We start from the raw sequence: 18203 nt of genomic DNA on the forward strand, positions 1-18203 counted from the left end.
CCCTTAGCTACCCAGCTGCCCCCTATTTGTGTGTATTTGAATAAAAGATGGAACAATGGATAGAATATTGAGTCAGGAAGAGACTTGAGTTTTAATCTGCCCGTATATACTTCCTCTCTTTGTGACTTGAGGCAAATTACTTGTCTGCCTCATCTTTATCAACTGTAAAATGGGGATACAAATAGCACTTACCTCAAAGAGTTATTGTGAGAACCTCATGAGATACTGGATAGTAGCTGGCCTATAGTAAGTGCTTTCTCAGTGCTTGTTCCCTCTTCTCCCTCCCCATCTTCCTGCTAGTAGCCTTTGTTAATCTCACAATTGGCTCAAAATCTGTAACACCAGTTGCAACAGTTGTGCATATGAGGATAAACTTTTTTATCATTCATAATGAATAACACTCATATTACTGTGCTTGAAAGATCATCAGAGAACCAGAAGGATAACTCCCATTATCCTTCCTCCAAAAATAACTCCTGAGAAAGTATGTTAAAAACTTGTCAAGCTTTTCTTCCCTAGGCCATTGTATTAATTTTTATTAACCAAGATAGCCTTGATAGTCAAATGTATTCTTCGTTTATTTCTAAGAAGCCATTCATAATCTTAATAACCTTACCATTTGTTCAAGGAGCTAGATTAGATTGCTCATGTTGTATTATTTTGTATTTACTTTTAACACCCCACCCCAGAATGCACTTAATAAGGATGAAAATGGTAAAGCATCAGAGGCATCCTTTTAATGGGACCATCAGGAGAACTTTTTTGTTCAGAGTGAACATAAACTCCCACATAATCGTGTGGTGATGCATTAAAATTAACATAAATTTTAGCAGTTTTGACAAGCTTAAATGCTTGTCCTAGAATCACTGCCTCTTATGTTTTCTTTCTCTAGATGAGTAGTGTGTGATAAGGTCCATCAAGTCTCTGACTTACAGAAACAAAAAGAACCTTTACCTCCTTCAGAGTTTTTATGTTGATGGTTCACCTGCAAGGATTTCTAAGAGAACTGTTTGGGCAAATTACATCTGGTCATCTCTTTGGAATGGAATTGGTTTCTCTGGTACTACAAGGCCCCCTTTCTTTGTTTCTTTTTTCCCCCATTGATTCTCAGATATTCTTGACCTTTTGTTCTTCTAGATCAATTTTGTTATTATCTGTTTTTACTCTATAAATTAATAGTTTGGGAGTTCAATTAGTATGGCATTGAATAAGCAAATTAATTTAGGCAATATTATAATTTTCATGATATTGGCTACTCAGGAACAATTTCTATTTTCTCAACTATTTAGATGTCTTTATGTGAGCTTTGTTATTGTGTTTATATAATCTCTGTGTGTTATAAAACACCCCCAAATTTTTTTAAATGTAATTTCTCTTTTTTTCTCTTCCTGCTGGGTTTTGTTGGTAATGTAGAGAAATAGTATGTTATTTTGATGTCCATCAATATTACTGTATGTTTGACTTATACAGAAAGTACTCTTAAGGTGTTCAAAATGATGATTTTGCATTTGGGGGGAAATAGTAGAATAAGAGATTTTGCTTTGGCCCAAGTCTAGTATTCATCAGCAGTGAAGCTGATGGGCCAGTTGACCCCTTGTTAAACAGCCTGCTGGTCCCCTGCTCTTGGGGGCTCTTTCTATTAGTGCCAGACAGATTTAACCCAATGCCTGAACTCAAGCAATCCACCAGCTCCAGCTTCCCTAATGGCAGGAACTTATAAGTTCACGCCGCCATGACCTGGCATATTTAAAGGTTATGCCATCAGAGATCTAGTTCCTCACGTCTTAGCAAGCTTGACAGGGCTTTAATATGGGTCTGGTTATATATTTCATTTTCATAATCTGAGGGATAACTAACAAGGCCAGGTTCAAAGAGGCTCACAACCAGAATGGCTCAAAGTTATGGATTTTTTTGATCATAGCAACTTAATGAAGACTGTGTACTAAGGACTGAAGAGGGGAGGGAGGGCTATAATCTGTATTGTTGAAGGAAGTACATAAGAGTATTGAAATCACAGATTCTTTAAGTATTAAAATAAATTTAAATATGGAGTGAAACTGGCCTATAAGATCAATGACTGTTTTTTATAATTTCACAAAAGGAAAACAAATAAATTAAAAAACCATCCAAAACTCCCCCAAACTAAAGAAGCCATCAGATGACTTGTTCCAATGTTTCCTATTACACTTTATAGATTCTATTGTTCTTTCTATCTTACATAGATTTTCCCAAAATATATTTCTTACACCACAATTATATTGTATCCATATACCATCCTTTGTTCTTCCATTCTTGTATTGATGGGTGCATCTTTCTTAACCAGTTCTTTGCTGCTACAAAAAGAGCTTTTCAATTTTTTTTTTGGTATGTGTAGATTCTTTTTCTCTTTCTTTTGATTTTTTGAGGAATAGGTCTGGTTGTGCTATTACTGGGTCATAGTATTAATCATAATTTAGTGACTTGGAGGACATAGTTCCAAATTGATTTTTGGAATGGCTAGAATGTGTATGTGTGTATAAATTTAGTATGTGTCTAGTTATATATATATATATACACCAATATATACACACACCCATACACCATGCCTAGATATATTCATAATGGGTGCCCCAGTTTTAAGACTGCACTAAGACTCATGGGACACCTTGAATATGGAGAGCAGATATTTTCCAATTAGTATCACTGTCATTTTCAAGATTAGCTCTTCTATATAATTGTCTCTGACTTGTATCAAGTTTAGCATGTTTTAACTGTTTTTGTGATGACTCTTTTTTAATTAGGGATGAAAAGAAATATGTGAACCGATACTGGAAAGAAGTCCGAGTTGGAGATTTTGTTCAGCTTCGATGTAACGAAATCATACCTGCTGACATATTGCTGCTTTCTTCGAGTGACCCTGATGGTCTCTGTCACATCGAAACTGCCAACCTGGATGGAGAGACTAATCTGAAACAGCGACAGGTGGTGAGAGAATTTTTAGAGCTGGTAAGTTTGCTGTGTTGTATTTATAAGCATAGATAATAATTATTTGTGTAACTCAGTTGATTGATGTGATAGGTGGACTCTATAGTTTTCAAAGTATTTTCTCTTGTGTCCTGTTAATTTAAATTCAAAGTGCATTCATATCTATTTATACAGGGAGGTGGGGGGTGAGGAGAGGCAGAGACAGAGAGAGGGGTAGAGAGAGAGAGACAGAGACAGAAAGAGGGAGAGACAGAGAGAGAGGGAGAAATAAAGGGAGAGACAGAGAAGAAAAGAGGAAGATAGAGGGGGAGAGGGTAAAAGAAAGAGGAGGAAGGGAAGGAGAGGGGGGAACAAGAGAGAAGGAGAGATAGTGAGAGAGAGACAGATAGAGAGAAGGATAGATAGTGGGAGAGAGAGGGAGAGAGAGAGAGAAGGATAGACAGAGGGAGAGAGAGGGAGAGAGAGAGAAGGATAGACAGACAGAGGGAGAGAGGGGGAGAGTTAGAAGAAAAGAGGAAGAGAGAGGGGGGAGAGGGTGAAGGAAAGAGGGGAAAGGAAGGGAGAGAGAGAGATGGAGAGAGAGGGAGAGAAAAGAAGAGAGAGAAAGAGAGGGAGGGAGCAACAGAGAGGGAGAGGAAGAGTCAGTGAGGGGGGGATTTGAAGACCTTCTTGATGTTGTCTAGTGTAAGATTAAAATGAATATCCAATAACTCCAAGTATTATATTTTATAAAATGTATTAATAATCACTTGAAGTAGGGGAAATAGCAAGACAAGAGTAAAGACAAGTTTACTGGACCACAAAAGTGGGAGAAGAGCACCAGGAGGGGCATGGGTACAGAAACTTATCCCCAAAACATAAGGATGTAATGTGAGGGTGAAAGTGGGGTTCTGGGAAAAGGATTCCCGGGGTACAAAATTATAATTACACACTAGTACTCTATTATAGAGTCAAAGCCTCATTCATATATATTTCTTTCTATCTGTTTGTGTTATATATATTGCATTCACTGTATAGCACTGACAGAGAAGGTATTATTTCCATTTTACATATGTAGAAAGTGAGACAAAGCAGCTAGATGGTCCCATTGACTTGAAGTCAGTAAGATCTGAGTTTGAATCCATCCTTAGACTCTATAGCTATGTTTGGGCTAGTCACTTAATCTCCATTTGCCTCTATTTCCTCTTCTATAAAATGGGAATAATAAAAGTGTCTCCCCCTCAGGTTTAATGATCACATGAGATAATATTTGTAAAATGCTTAGCCCATAATAGACGCTATATAAATGCTAGTTATGATCATTACATTTGATGAGGTTAAGTCACTTTCCCTGAATCACACAGCTAATAAGCTACAGAACCATTGTTAGAATCCGGGTATTTTGACTTTTAGCCATTAGTTTCCCATATACCACATTAGATTTTTCAAAAAAAGAAATTTCCAGGAGTTCCTGGAAAATTATAGAGCGAGTTTCAGATGGATCCTAGAGCCTAGAACCATGCTGTTTTCAAACCCATGCTTTATAATGGTGAGACCAAATACACAACTGAGTTTGGGCTGATCTCTTTCTCTTCCTGGGCCTTCTTATTATGGTTGGAACAGTATTGACAAGGATCCTTGCCATGACTAGGCTCTTTTTGTGTTGATTTTTTTTCCCCTTAAAAGGCAAGAAACCTGTCTCTGAGACATGATTGGCCAAGGCAACTATGGCTCCAGAGATTGATACGGCTTCCTGGCCACCTCAGCATAGAAGAGTCTAGGCCATGACTCAGTGCCTCTCAGACTTGGTAGTGTTCCATAGCAGTAGGACTGCTGACCTGAACAGATAGGTTTCTATATTGGAGGAGGAATGAGTGGGAGAGAAAATGGGGCAATATTTTCCCAAACCAGTGTTATGGCTTTGCTAAGTCTACTTTTGATGCTATAGCCAAGTAAAACTCTTTTTGTTAACTGTTAAGTGATCTTTATTGTTGTTTAGTCATTTCAATTGTGTCTGCTCTTTGTGACTCCTTTTTTGGGGGTTTTCTTGCTGGAGATACTAGAGGGATGAACCATTTCTTTCTCCAGCTCATTTTATAGATGAAGAAACTGAGGCAAATAGGGTTAAGTGAATTGTCCAGAGTCACACAGGTAGTATGTCTCCAAGACCAGATTTGAAGTTGGGTCTTCCTGACTCTAGTCCCAGAACTCTATCCATTGGACTACCTAGCTCCCCATTGGATGATCCATGAGTATCTTTTCCCTTTATTTCCCTGCTAATAGGAATTGGGTGTCATGCCTGACCTGGCATCATTGTATACCCTAATTAATAATAAAAACAATGGACATTCCCATTCTAGCATAATAATTGCAAAGAGCTTTATCTATAGAACCTCACTCATCATCCTTAGGAGGCAAGTGATGTTGGATATTCAGTAGATATCCTCATGATAAATGAGGAAAGTTTAGATGACTTCCATAGACATGTACTTCTTAAATATCAGGCATAGGATTGGAATCTCAGCCTTCTTGGATGCCAAATCCAGTACTCTAATCACTGTTCAATGTCTCCTCTTCCGTGCAAGTCATCACCAGCATCAATATTCCACTTCTTAGTTTGGGAAATCAGAATTTCATGAAGCTTTCATGAGGTCGTGCGCTTAGCTCTGGCCTCTGAAACAATAAGCTCCTGGAGGATGGGGAGCATCAAAGATGTAAGCACTTTGCATTGAACAGATACTCCCTGAATCCCATTTACCTTAGAAGAGCAAAAGGGAGTAAGTGAGAAACAAGGAAAAGGAGATTTCCTGCTCAGGTGGGATGGGAGCATTTTCTCTCTGCAAGTTTGTTTGTTTCAGCCATTCAAGGATCAGGTCATTGCATTTGATCCTTTACTTTAAGCTGCCATAACTGTGTTCCATTATGTTCAAGGCCCAGAACACTTGTCCACTTCTGCCAAATGAATTGCAGTAAACAGAAAAATAAGGAGTGTAACCATGACCTAACACCCTTCGCTAGTAAATGAGCTTTAAAGCAGGAAACCCAACTCTGGCAGTGGTTTGAAACATGAGCTCTCTCAGTGGTTTTTAATCTGTTCAAGATAGAGTGATAGTCCTTCCCACCCCCCCACCCCCAACCCATTTCTGTCTCACGCTTGTGTAAAAATGCATACTTGGCAGCTCTGGAGAGCTGCAACGTGACGGTATTAAAACAGTTCAGGGAAGTGCTCACAAGGAAAATGAGGTGTGGTTAATATTTTGTTTAAAAATAAGGTGTTCTCATTCCAGATCAAGAGGGCTGTTGATCTTTGTGAAGATGGATGGCAGAAAGGTTTCATTCCAACCCCAGGGCAGGCAGTCCCCAATATACTTGTGGGTTGTGGCCCAAAAGTTTGCTTATAAGGCAGTTGTTTTGAACGCAGAGCACATTTTCCCATAGAACCAATGTTTTAAATGGTCATTAGTTCCCCAGGCCAGTGATCAAAAGCTTACTTGTCCTTTACTGTAGATAATAGTATTAGCCTGAAGTCTGAAAATGGAAGCCAGGAGACATAAGATAAAGGAAAAAAAAGCAAAGACAGCAATCTCCTTCTTGCAGGGAGTTAGCTCTGTTGTAGGAAAAATATTGAAACAGGCAGTTTGTCTTTACTACTACTACTACTACTACTACTACTACTACTACTACTACTACTACTACTACTACTACTACTACCAACAACAACAACAACAACAACAACTAGCATTGGTAGAGTGCCTACTATGTGCCAGATACTAGATGAAGCACTTTACAAATATTGTCTCATGCCACTCTTTTATTCCCTTTCTGAATCCATTTCCTTCCTTCTAATGTGGGACCTCTCTGCAAGGCACCCACAGCTTCAGGACTGTTAAACTTCCCTAAACCCCCACATTTTGGATTCTTTACCAGGACTGCCCTTTTCTCCAGTGCTTGAAAAATATTCACTGCTTTCATTTCCTTCTCCATTCCCTCTCTCATTCTCCATTTGCCCCCCAAACCTGTAGATTATTCAGTGTATCTATATTTATGCAGGGATTCAGAAGAAAGTAAAGAACTGAATTAATTTATACTGGTGTGCCAATGACTGGTGATGCCATTGGTACTTGCTAGAGGCATTTATATTTTTAAAAGATCAAAGGGTCATTAATCTAGAATTATAAGGGATCTTGATCTCATATTTCTTAATTCAGATGAATCTTTAAGTGTTTCAGCTTCTGAGAGCATAGCGAAGTATAGCACACCAAACTCAAGCATCAAGGGAAAAAAAATCTTTTTGGAAGTAGTTTGAAAGGAAGTATTTTTTATTTATTTATTTTTTTTTTGCATGGGCAAGGGAACCAGAAACAATTTCATTGGTGTATGGAATTCCTGACTAGGACATTTTCTTTACAAAGGCAGAGAGGCACTTTCTTTGCAATTTAGAATAGTAGATTCTTGCCCAAGAAAACTTAGAGAGCAAGTGACTTCTCCAGGGCCACATCCAATATATCTCATATATGAGATCTGAACCCAGGACTTCCTGCATTAGAGGCCTTCTATGTCCACTGAATCATGCACTGAACTGGGAAGTTATCACCTGGACCCTGCCATTTATTAGCAATGTGACCTTGTGCACTGCAAATTCCTGAAGTTCTCTTGATTTCAATTTTTCCATATGTAAAGTGGGCTTAATGATATGCACATAATTTTCATGGGACTATGGTATGGATCATAATAATACACATGAATAATACATTCAAAACTGTTTTAATCATCGTAATACTTCTGAATAATTTTTATAACACATATGAAACTTTCATAACTGGTTAAACACTTTTTAATGTAAGCTATAATTTTTGTCAAGGAGGCACCATGTGTGATGACTGGTCCTGCCTAGAAATCTACCCCTGGTTAGTTCCCTTAAGGAATTCTTCCTTTTGATGGTTCATTTCCTTCCTCTAGTTTTGAAAATATAGAAAATCTCCAAGATTCTTTTGGGGGGTTTTTGTTATTGTTGTTATAGCAATTCCTATGGAAGAAATAATATTTCTATACCTTTGGGAACACATTGGGAGGAGAGGGTGTCATGGAGAAGGCCACTCATTCACTTACTCACTTGTAAGTTTGTAAACTTTCCAAATGTTGCTTCATTTTAGAAGCCTATGGACAGACATGCAACTAGGGCAGAGTGACTAGGATTCTGCCTTAGAGCACAGGTGGGTACTTAATATCCAAGGGAAATTCTTCCTTCCTACTGATGGGAACCCTCTTTCTATGCCTTGAGCATCCTATGACCTTTTGAAACCTTTTCCTGAAGCTAATCTCTCTTTAATTATGTAAGCATGGGAAAAGCAAAAACAGTAAGTTCAATGAAACTGGTCACTGTAGAAAAACAAAATAACTTGGGCCAAAAATGTCTCTTTTTTTCTGTGTCAGGGGATTTTTCATAGATTTTTATAATAATTGCTATAATTCTTCAATGTGCCTACTTAGGTACTCTTTAATATAATTCTTTTTTTTCTTTCCAATTTCTTCTGTGGTTTTGTCTTTTCAAGACATACAAATCATTACTTATAGTTATCCTTTTTGTGCTATTCATTTTCTAGTTTTCTTTCTTTTGAAATGATTTCTTGGTATTTGCATTTTTTTTCCTTGTTTCATTACAATTAAGGTAACTAAAGACCAAACATCTATACCGCAGTAAGACCCTTCTCACTGATCTCTACTTCTCCTCTATGGGGAATTTTCCTTTTACCATGTGAATAATTCAGCTTCATTGAGTTGCCAATGTAATCATCATCATCATCATCATCTTTTCTTCTTCCTCTTCTTCCTCCTCTTCTTTTTCCTCCTCCTCCTTTTTCTTTCCTTCCTTCTGTCTTATTAATTCTAGGACAGAGGAGTGTCAAGGGGATAGGCAGTCAGGGATTAAGTGATTTGGTCAGAATCACACAGCTAGAAAGTGAGTGAGACTAGATTTGAACCCAGGATTTATCCACTGTGCTACCTAGCCTCCTTTCAAAATAATGTTTCTAATGAATAGATAGGATCACATCACCCTCCTGCTTAGAAATCTTTAGTAGTTCCCCATTTCTCAACATGGGTAACTAAGTGGTGGAGTGGACAGAACACCAAGCCTAGACTCAGGGAGACTTGAATTCAGATTTGGCCTTAGACATTTATAAGCTATGTGACCCTGGGCAAATCACTTAACTCTGTTTGCCTCAGTTTCCTCAGCTGCAAAATAAGTTGGAGAAGGAAATGGCAAACCACTCTAGTATCTTTGTCAAGAAAACCCCAAATGAGGCCACAAAGAGTTGGATATGACAAACTGTTGAACAATAACAAATTCCCCACTATATAAAATAATAGCTCAAATTTAAGTTAGTACTTTAAAGTATACAGAATTATCATGATGTACTAATCCCCATTTTACAGATGAGATAACTAAGGCACAGAAAGGCTAATTGACTTCCCTGTGGCTCTCCAACTAGTCAATATTGAAACCAAACAAACTCACCACTTAATTCAATGGTCAGTGTTATTTCTACTTTGCCATACTGCTTCTCATCTCTGTGTATTCAAGACATTCTACAAGGTGACACATTGTTTGATGGTTGTTCAGTGTACTGATCAAGTGTTTCTAACCTACTTTTCCAACCACATTTCCTGGTATTTGCCTTTAGGAATTCCCATCCATGTGTTGAGAGCACTACCTCCTCTGTACTCTTCTATCTCTGCCTATTGTACCCCTCCTCTCCACCATGCCTGGAATAGATTTCTCATTGTCTCTTCCCATTGGTATTGTTCATGACCCAGTACAAGTATGGCTTTGTTCTATGAAGCTTTCTTTTCTAGCTCAAGCTGGGAGCCATTCATTCCTTCCTTGAAGGCCAGTTTGGTGGTAAAAGGATTTCTCCTTTTACCCAAATCAATTTCTAACTTATTATTCATAATTATTTCTGTACCTTACTCATCCCATGCCCTAGTTAGATTTAAGCCTTAATTATATAGATTGTGCCATTTTTCATCTTTTTGTGATCAGCAACTAGCATTGTTCCATGCACATAGAAGTCACAGTAACTGAATTGTTAAAGGGAATTGTGAATAAAATGAAAATAAAATGTGAAAAATCAAAGATTTTGAAAAAAAAAGTGGGGCAAAAAATTATTTTCTCTTCTAGCACACAACATAGACATTTCAGGCACTTATAAGTATTGTATACTTAAGTACAATAAAAGTCTGAGTAACTCAAAGTATTCTAACCATGTTAGAAATTGATTATACACCTCATAATATTTTGGCAATAAAATGTACATTAAGGCTTTACAATTAAATTGTAGGTTTCTGAATGTTAGGATATGAGATTGCCCAAGTAGAGAAAGTAGGAAAGTAGGAAAGCTCAAATCATAATTAATTTTTTAAAACTGTGTTAAAAGGAAGGTATAACTTAAAGTAGCACATGCTTCGAAGTGACCATTCCAACTGACAGACAGGTTCCAAGGGCATGGCTTTTATATCCACTCAGGGCTCTAATTTAAAGGTGATAAGAGGCCTCCTCAGTGGACTTCCCACTGATTAATAGTTATTCCCATGATTAATAGTTGACATCACTTAGTTACCCAGACTGAATTAGCTTTTAGAAAGTGGTATTTATTAAGGTATTATAATAAGAATAGACGCTATAAAATATTTCACCAAAAACCAAATATCAGTCACATTTTTCACTAGTACATACAGAGTTCAGAGGAAAATAGGCTGAAGCTTAGAAATCATATTAGGCAAAGGGATAATATACCTACTGGAAGTCCTTTTATTGTAGTCCTCTAAATGTTCTACTTGGGAGTAGCAGAAACTTTTCTTCTGGGCTTTGATAGATCATGAATCTGATTTTCTCACCTCATCCAATATGTCCTTGCCTCATAATACAGACATTGTAGCCAACCTCTGCTATACAGAGGACACTATTAAGAACCAAGGCCAGTGGGAACTGGGTGGCTCAGTGGATTGAGAGCCAGGCCTAGAGATGGGAGGTCATAGGTTCAAATCTTCCTAGCTGTGTGACCCTGGGCAAGTCATTTAACCCCCATTGCCTAGCCCTTACCACTCTTCTGCTTTGAAACCAATATACAGTAATGGCAATAGATTAATTTGATTATTAATCTGACTCTTTTCCTCACTGCATAGAATATTCTCTCACCTCAGTAATTTTTTCACCCAAATAATTTATATAGTATGGGAATTAATTGTCATTTAAATATTTGGCAGAATTCACTGGTGAATCCATATGGCCCTGGAGTTTTTTCTTAGGGAATTCATTGATGTTTTGTTCAATTTCTTTTTCTGAGATGAGATTAAGTATTCATTTTCCTTTTCTTTTAATCTGGACAATTTATATTACTTTAAATACTCATCTATTTCATTTAGATCAACAGATTTATTGGCATATAATTGGCAAAATAACTCCTAATAATTGCTTTAATTTCTTCTTCATTGGTTTTCATTTTTAATACTAGTAATTTGGTTTTCTTAATTCTTTCTTGATCAAATTAATCAATGGTTTATCTATTTTATTGACTTTTTTCATAAAACCAATTCCTTGACTTATTTATTAGTTCATTGGTTTTCTTAATTTCAATTTAATTAGTCTCTCCTTTGATTTTCAGGATTTCTAAATTGGTGCTTAATTGGGGGATTTTAATGTGTTCTTTTTCTAGTGTTTTTTTAAAAGCTCCATATCTAGTTTATTCACTCTCTGTTTTATTGATGTAATCATTTAAAGGTATAAAATTTTTCCTTAATATTACTTTGCCTGAATCTCCCCAAATTGATATGTTGTCTTCTTGCTGTCATTCTCTTTAATGAAATTATCGATTGTTTCTATAATTTGTACTTTGACCCATTCATTTTTTTAAAAAGGTTATTTCATGGGGGCAACCGGGTAGCTCAGTGGATTGAGAGTCAGGCCTAGAGATGGGGGAGGTCCTAGGTTAAAATCCGGCCTCAGACACTTCCCAGCTATGTGACCCTGGGCAAGTCACTTGACTGCCATTGCCCACCCTTACCACTCTTCCACCTAGGAGCCAATACACAGAAGTTAAGGTTTTTTTAAAAAAAGATTATTATATTTTTATTTTATTTTTAGCTTTTTTTCCTCTAGTCTTGACTCAATGTAATTTTTATAACATTATGGTCTGAAAAGGATACATTTAATATTTCTGCTTTTCTATGCTTAGTTGTAAGGCTTTTATGTCCTATTTGTATGATCAATTTTTGTGAAGGTGCAATGTACTGCTGAGAAAAAGGTATATTTCTTTCTATTCCCATTCAGTTTTCTCCAGAAGTCTATTAAATTTGACTTTTATAAAATTCTATTCACTTCCTTAATTTATTTCTTGTTTATTTTTTGTTGTTTGATTTATCTAATTCTGAGAGGGGACATTTAATGTCTCCTACTAACATAGTTTTATTGTCTATTTCCTTTTGTAACATATAATTTCTTCTTTAGGCATTTGGATATTATTCCCTTTGGGGCAAATATATCTAATCTTGATATTCATTGCTTATGGTTCCTTTTATCAATATGTAATTTCCTTCATTATCTCTTTTAATTAGGTCAGTTTTCACTTTTGATTTGTCTTAATATATAATTGCAACCCTTGCTTTTTTTTTTTTTTAACTTTAGCTGAAGCAGTTGATTGCTCTTTAGCCCTTTGTCTTTACTCTGTGTCTCCGTGTTTTAAATGAATTTCTTACAGATTGCATGTTATCAGATTCTGGCTTTTAATATACCTCCACAATAAATTAACTTTTATTATTAAGCACCTATTATGATCTAAGTACTCCATTAATTGCTAGGGTTAGAAAGAAAGGCAAAAATCCTTGCTTTCAAGGCACTCACTCTGCTTCCACTGTAATATAGGTCTTCATTTATCTTTTTCCTGACTATTGCAATAACCTTCTCATTGGTCTCTCTGCCTTAAGTCTCTCCCCACTCACTTTCATCCTATTTTCAACTGCCAACTTGATTTTCCTAAAACTTAGGTCTAACCATGTCATCTTCTGACTCAGTCAACCCTAATGATTTTCAATAAATTCCAAGATTAAATATTAATTGCTTCTTGATATTTCAAAGACTGCTAGGTGACTTAGTGTATATGACACTGGACCTGATGTCAGGAATATTCATCTACCTGAGTTCAGATCTGATCTCAGACAGTTACTAGCTGTGTGACCCTGAGCAAGTCATTTAACCCTGTATCTATAAAATGAGCTGAAGAAGAGAATGGTGAGTGAAAAGAGAGATGGAGATGTAAAAGAGATGTTCTGAAGAAAAAAAAATATTAGACATGGAAACAAGTTGGAAATGTGGAGCAAGTTTAAGAGAGTTGGAGGATGGTGTTGCACTCAATAGCAACAGACAAACTAGAAAGAGGAGACAGTTTGGGGAAGAAAGATAATAAGTTCTATTTTGGAATTGTTGAGAAATCCAGAGGATTAATCAGTTTGAGGTGTCCAAGAGGCAGTTGATGGTACAAATCTAGATCTCAGAAGAGAAGCTTGCATATATCAGTCTTGGAATCTCATAGGCACTGATGAAATCAGAAAGGGAGAAGAGTGGTTTGGGACAAAGCCTTGGAGGGACTCATGGTTATTGGGCATGACTTCATTAAGATCTAGCAAAGGACACCAAAAAGGAATAGTCAGATATGTAGGAAGAGAGAGCAGTGTCACAAAAACCTAGAGAAGAGAGACTATTAATGAGGAAAAGGTGATCAAAGCCTGGAAGGAGGTCATGGCAGATAAGGAATAATCAAAGATCATTACAGTTTCAAAAGCCATTTTAGAGAAGGTTTAGAATCAAATGAGAAGAGAGTAAATAGAGGCATCAAGTTGTAGGTATAATCGGATGGCTAGTAAAAATGGTCAGATCAAGTGAGTTTTGTAAAGAGTAGAATAGGTATAGACATGTTTATAGGCCATAGAGGAGCAGCCAGTGAAAAGGGAGAGTGATGCTTAGTGAGAGAGTAAGGATGAAAAGAGAGGGCAGTTTGCTAGAGAAAATGAGTGAAATGGGATAAAAGGTAAAGGTAAAAAGGTTTGCCTTAGCAAGAAGGGCTAATGGCATGTTAAGAGAGGGGGAAAAGATAATGGGAGAAAGATTTCAGAATTCACAAACATGGAAGTGATGACAAGATCAAGGGCATGAGCATCTGCATGACTGAAGTAGAGGAGGAGGTTATGGGAACAAGGATGGTAGAGGGAATAGCAAAATGTATATGAAAGGGGGCAGCTGGGTAGCTCAGTGGAGTGAGAGTCAGGCCTGGAGACAGGAGGTCCTAGGTTCAAACCCGGCCTCAGCCACTTCCCAGCTGTGTGACCCTGGGCAAGTCACTTGACCCCCATTGCCCACCCTTGCCAATCTTCCACCTATGAGACAATGCACCGAAGTACAAGGGTTTATTAAAAAAAAAAATGTATATGAAAATCTCCTTTTATAACAGCAAGATTGAGGTGGAGAGAAAAATTGTGAGACAGGCAGTGAATTCATTGAGAAAGGAAAGATGTTCTTGGAATCAGTAGGTAAAAGCTATCAGAATTTTTTTTGGTTGATAACTCTGGATTGAATGAGCCTCAAAAGAGAGGTCACTGAGTTATGGTGGTAGAAGGGAGAGTTTGGAAGTGGAAATGGAGAACAGGGTTGCCCCTGTCATGTCAGAGTATGAATGAAAGTACAACTGGTACTGTAAAGGTAGGGTAGGGATAAGATTTAATAAGAAGGATCCAGGCCTCAGTGAAAGCCAGAAAATGAATGAAGTGAGGAACAAAAAGGTTAAGATAAAAGCAATTTTAATTATGGAGCAGGTTTTCCAGGGAGCCCAGTGAAGGGGGAGGAATAGATTGCAGATGGTTAGGATTAAAGTGAATTGGATTAAAAGAATATGCAGTAGGAATGGGCACTAAGATTTTTGCATTGACCATCAGGAAGAGGTAATCAATAACTGTTAAAAGAGAAGTCTGGATAAAAATCATTCCCCCAGTTTTCTAGGCAGAAAATTTAGAATGTTCAAACAAGAGAAATTCCGAATAGAATTTCCTGGAATTATGACTATCATTTTTTGCAAAAGTTAGAACATAATATATATAAAGAGAGAGATCCATGACGGAATCTTAGGAAAAATACTTTTCTCAGTGAGAGATTGGAACAAAAATAATCTAATGAGGTCTCTTCAGTTTAGCAAATAGTTATATTTTAATTTCTCAAAAAAAGAGTGACCTTTTAATATAGAAGACATTTTTTCCCTTTATCATTATGAATATGCATTTGGTTAGTCAATTATGGCAGGATATTAATCAGGTGAGGCATATCCAATGTTCTTTAGCTTAACAGACCTAGATAACACTTAGATGAAATAAAAGCAATGGAATAGATAATTGGTTATAAAAAGATAACAAATGAGTTGGGAATCAACTTAAATGAGATCATTCGAATTATAACAGGATTTAGAAGTTCATAAATAGACAATGGGAGTTGAACTGAGAATATCCCCACTCCCCACCAATGCCCTGAGGCAAATGGTATGAATGGAAGTACTTCTAGTATGGGAAAGGATGTCTAGGGAAGCAATTCCAGCTGGAGAGAGCCAAGTCTCATGGAGAATCAGAAGATGAAGGAAGTGAGAAAGAAAAAAGTTCAAGGTGAATGCTAGTTTATTTATTATGGAACAAGAATTCCCAGTGAAAAATGAAGTTGAAGGGAGGATGGGATGATTAGCCAAAAGTAAAGGCTTGATTGGGGAATTTCCTACATCAATGAGATCATAGATCCATTTGAGTATTTGAGAAGAGAATTGTAGGAATGATGTCAGTAGGATGAAAAATCTTTCTGATAAATCAAAGATTACTTCCTGAAGGAATTAGGATTTTTAGATTTATTTCAAGTCCAGTCAACAAATATTTTTTTAAGCTCTTAGTATGTGATAGGCACCATAGTTCCTATCCTCAAGGAGCTTACACATTCTATGGGAAAAGACTATACAAAAGGAAGCAGAAGGACAGGGGATGGTTGAGAAAGGACTGAAAGTCAAGAATACAACCAAGAAGACACATCTGGCCTCAGCGATCTCCTTAAAATGGCAGTTCTTGAAGGACCCAGCCAGTTAGGAGTGACTGCAGAGGAAGACATTCCAATGTGAAAAGTCCAAGGGTGCATTGAACTTCTAGGAGGAAATAATTTCTGTTATATGGTAGAGAAAGGCCAGGGATTCAGGAGTGCAGCCTGGAGAGAAATAAAAACATGGTTGGCCTGGTTATCCTTAAAATATTAGTTCTAGGAGGTATCAGAGGGAAGGATGACTCAAAGAATGCCCTCCACTGTAAGGAGGCTGAGTAAAGGATGTTTCAACTTTATGGAATGGCTCAGTACAAAGTTCAGAGGTGGCAATGAGATAATAAGTCAAAAGAAACATCAAAAATTTTCTGTAGAGGAATGGGAAGTGGGGTGCCTTGCTTAAGAACTTTAATACCAAGGATACAAATTTCAGAAAGTAATTGTGTTTGTGTTCAAGCTCTCTTACTTACCACTTCTTTGACTTTGGATAAGTCATGGAAATCTGGGCTAGTTTATTCATTTTTAAAATAAATGAGTTGGACTAATTTAACACTTCTCAAAGTGTGGTCTGAGGATCTTAAAGGCTCTTTTAGGGGATCTTTGAGATCAGAACAATTTTCATAATAATAATATATCATAATTATAAAAATTATGCAATAATATTAAGTTGCTTTAATTTCTAATATGGGAAACACTGATATAACCCATGTGAACAAAAGTGTTTTTTGGGGAGGGGTGGAGATCTTTAATTTTAAGAGTATAAAGGGGGGAGCAGCTGGGTAGCTCAGTGGATTGAGAGCCAGGCCTAGAGACGGGAGGTCCTAGGTTCAAATCTGACCTCAGACACTTCCCAGCTGTGTGACCCTGGGCAAGTCACTTTGACCCCCATTGTCCACCCTTACCACTCTTCCACCTATGAGCCAATACACAGAAGTTAAGGGTTTAAAAAAAAAGAAGAAAAAAGAGTATAAAGGGGTCTTGAGACCAAAAAATTTGAAAGCTATTTTAAGTTCAATGATCTCTAAAATTCCCTTCTAGCTTCAAATCCTATGATATGTTTTAATTTTTTAATTAACAAAAACACATAAATTTGGAGCCTTTTTTTTTTAAACTTGGCATTACTTTGGTGGAGTGCCAAGACTGATAAGATCTTAAATAATTAACTCTAATAATAACAACTATCTCCAAGATCTTTACACTGTAGATTGAAAGCATGACAGCTGAATGGTGGCAGGGAAGATTAAAAAACTTAAGAATGTTTATAAAGTACATAAAAGAGAGTAAAATTTAAAATTACATGAACATAATCCCTAAGGGGAGCAGCTAGGTGGTACAATGGATAAAGCTCTGGGTCTGGAGTCAGGAAGAGTCATTTTCCTGAGTTCAAATTTGGCTTCAGACATTTACTAGTTGTATGATCCTGGGCAAGTCACTTCCTCCTGTTTGCCTCATTTTCCTCATCTATAAAATGAGCTGGAGAAGGAATGGCAAACCATTTTAGTATCTTTGTCAAGAAAATCTCAAATAGGTTCATGAAGAATTCTGCTCAACTAAAAAATGATTGAACAATAGTTCTTTGCTGGAGTTCTTTAAACAAAAGTGGATGCCCACTCAGTTACTACAGAGATTATTCTCATCCAGATATAAGTTTGAACTATATGGTCTTTGAGACCTTTTCCAATTCCAAGGTTTTGTGATTCCAGAAGGATATCTCCCATGCTAGAGGAGAGCAATAAAAACACTTATGTAGAAGCAGCCCTGGCATTCCAAAGGCCAGGAGAAGAAGCAGAGTAAGAGGGAGAGAGGTGGAAGGGACCTCAAAGGCTTTACCTGTGTCAGGTTCTCCAGTAGCACTGTGCAACATCATGTAACCTCACTCTAATGCCATTTGGCCAATTGCTTGAGTTACCAATCGGGATGGTCCATAGCCAGCTGAGCTCCACAGTTCATGAGCCCCAATGGCATTGCTTTCCAGGACATCCATCTGCTTATCTTCCTAGTTGGAATATCATCCTCTGCAGGTCCATGCTTCATGTAATGTTTCAACAAACCTTTTTGCCGAAGTCACCTAAGTTGGGTGGGTAGTATCTGCTCCTTTGAGAAATATTTTTCAGAGTCCCACATTTCTTGCCATTGTCATTTAATGCTTAAA

General features: G+C 37.2%; 1 protein-coding gene across 1 annotated transcript in view; it reads left to right on the plus strand.

Moving 5' to 3' along the window:
* Positions 1 to 18203, plus strand: part of ATP10A (ATPase phospholipid transporting 10A (putative)) — a 297816-nt gene that overhangs the window by 142803 nt on the left and 136810 nt on the right. Inside the window, exon 2 of the mRNA XM_044669292.1 lies at positions 2781 to 2985. Coding sequence (XP_044525227.1) covers positions 2781 to 2985 — 205 coding nt within the window. The remainder of the gene's footprint in view (positions 1 to 2780; positions 2986 to 18203) is intronic.

This window comes from Gracilinanus agilis, chromosome 3, assembly GCF_016433145.1.
Source record: "Gracilinanus agilis isolate LMUSP501 chromosome 3, AgileGrace, whole genome shotgun sequence".
Classification (NCBI taxonomy): Eukaryota; Metazoa; Chordata; class Mammalia; order Didelphimorphia; family Didelphidae; genus Gracilinanus; species Gracilinanus agilis.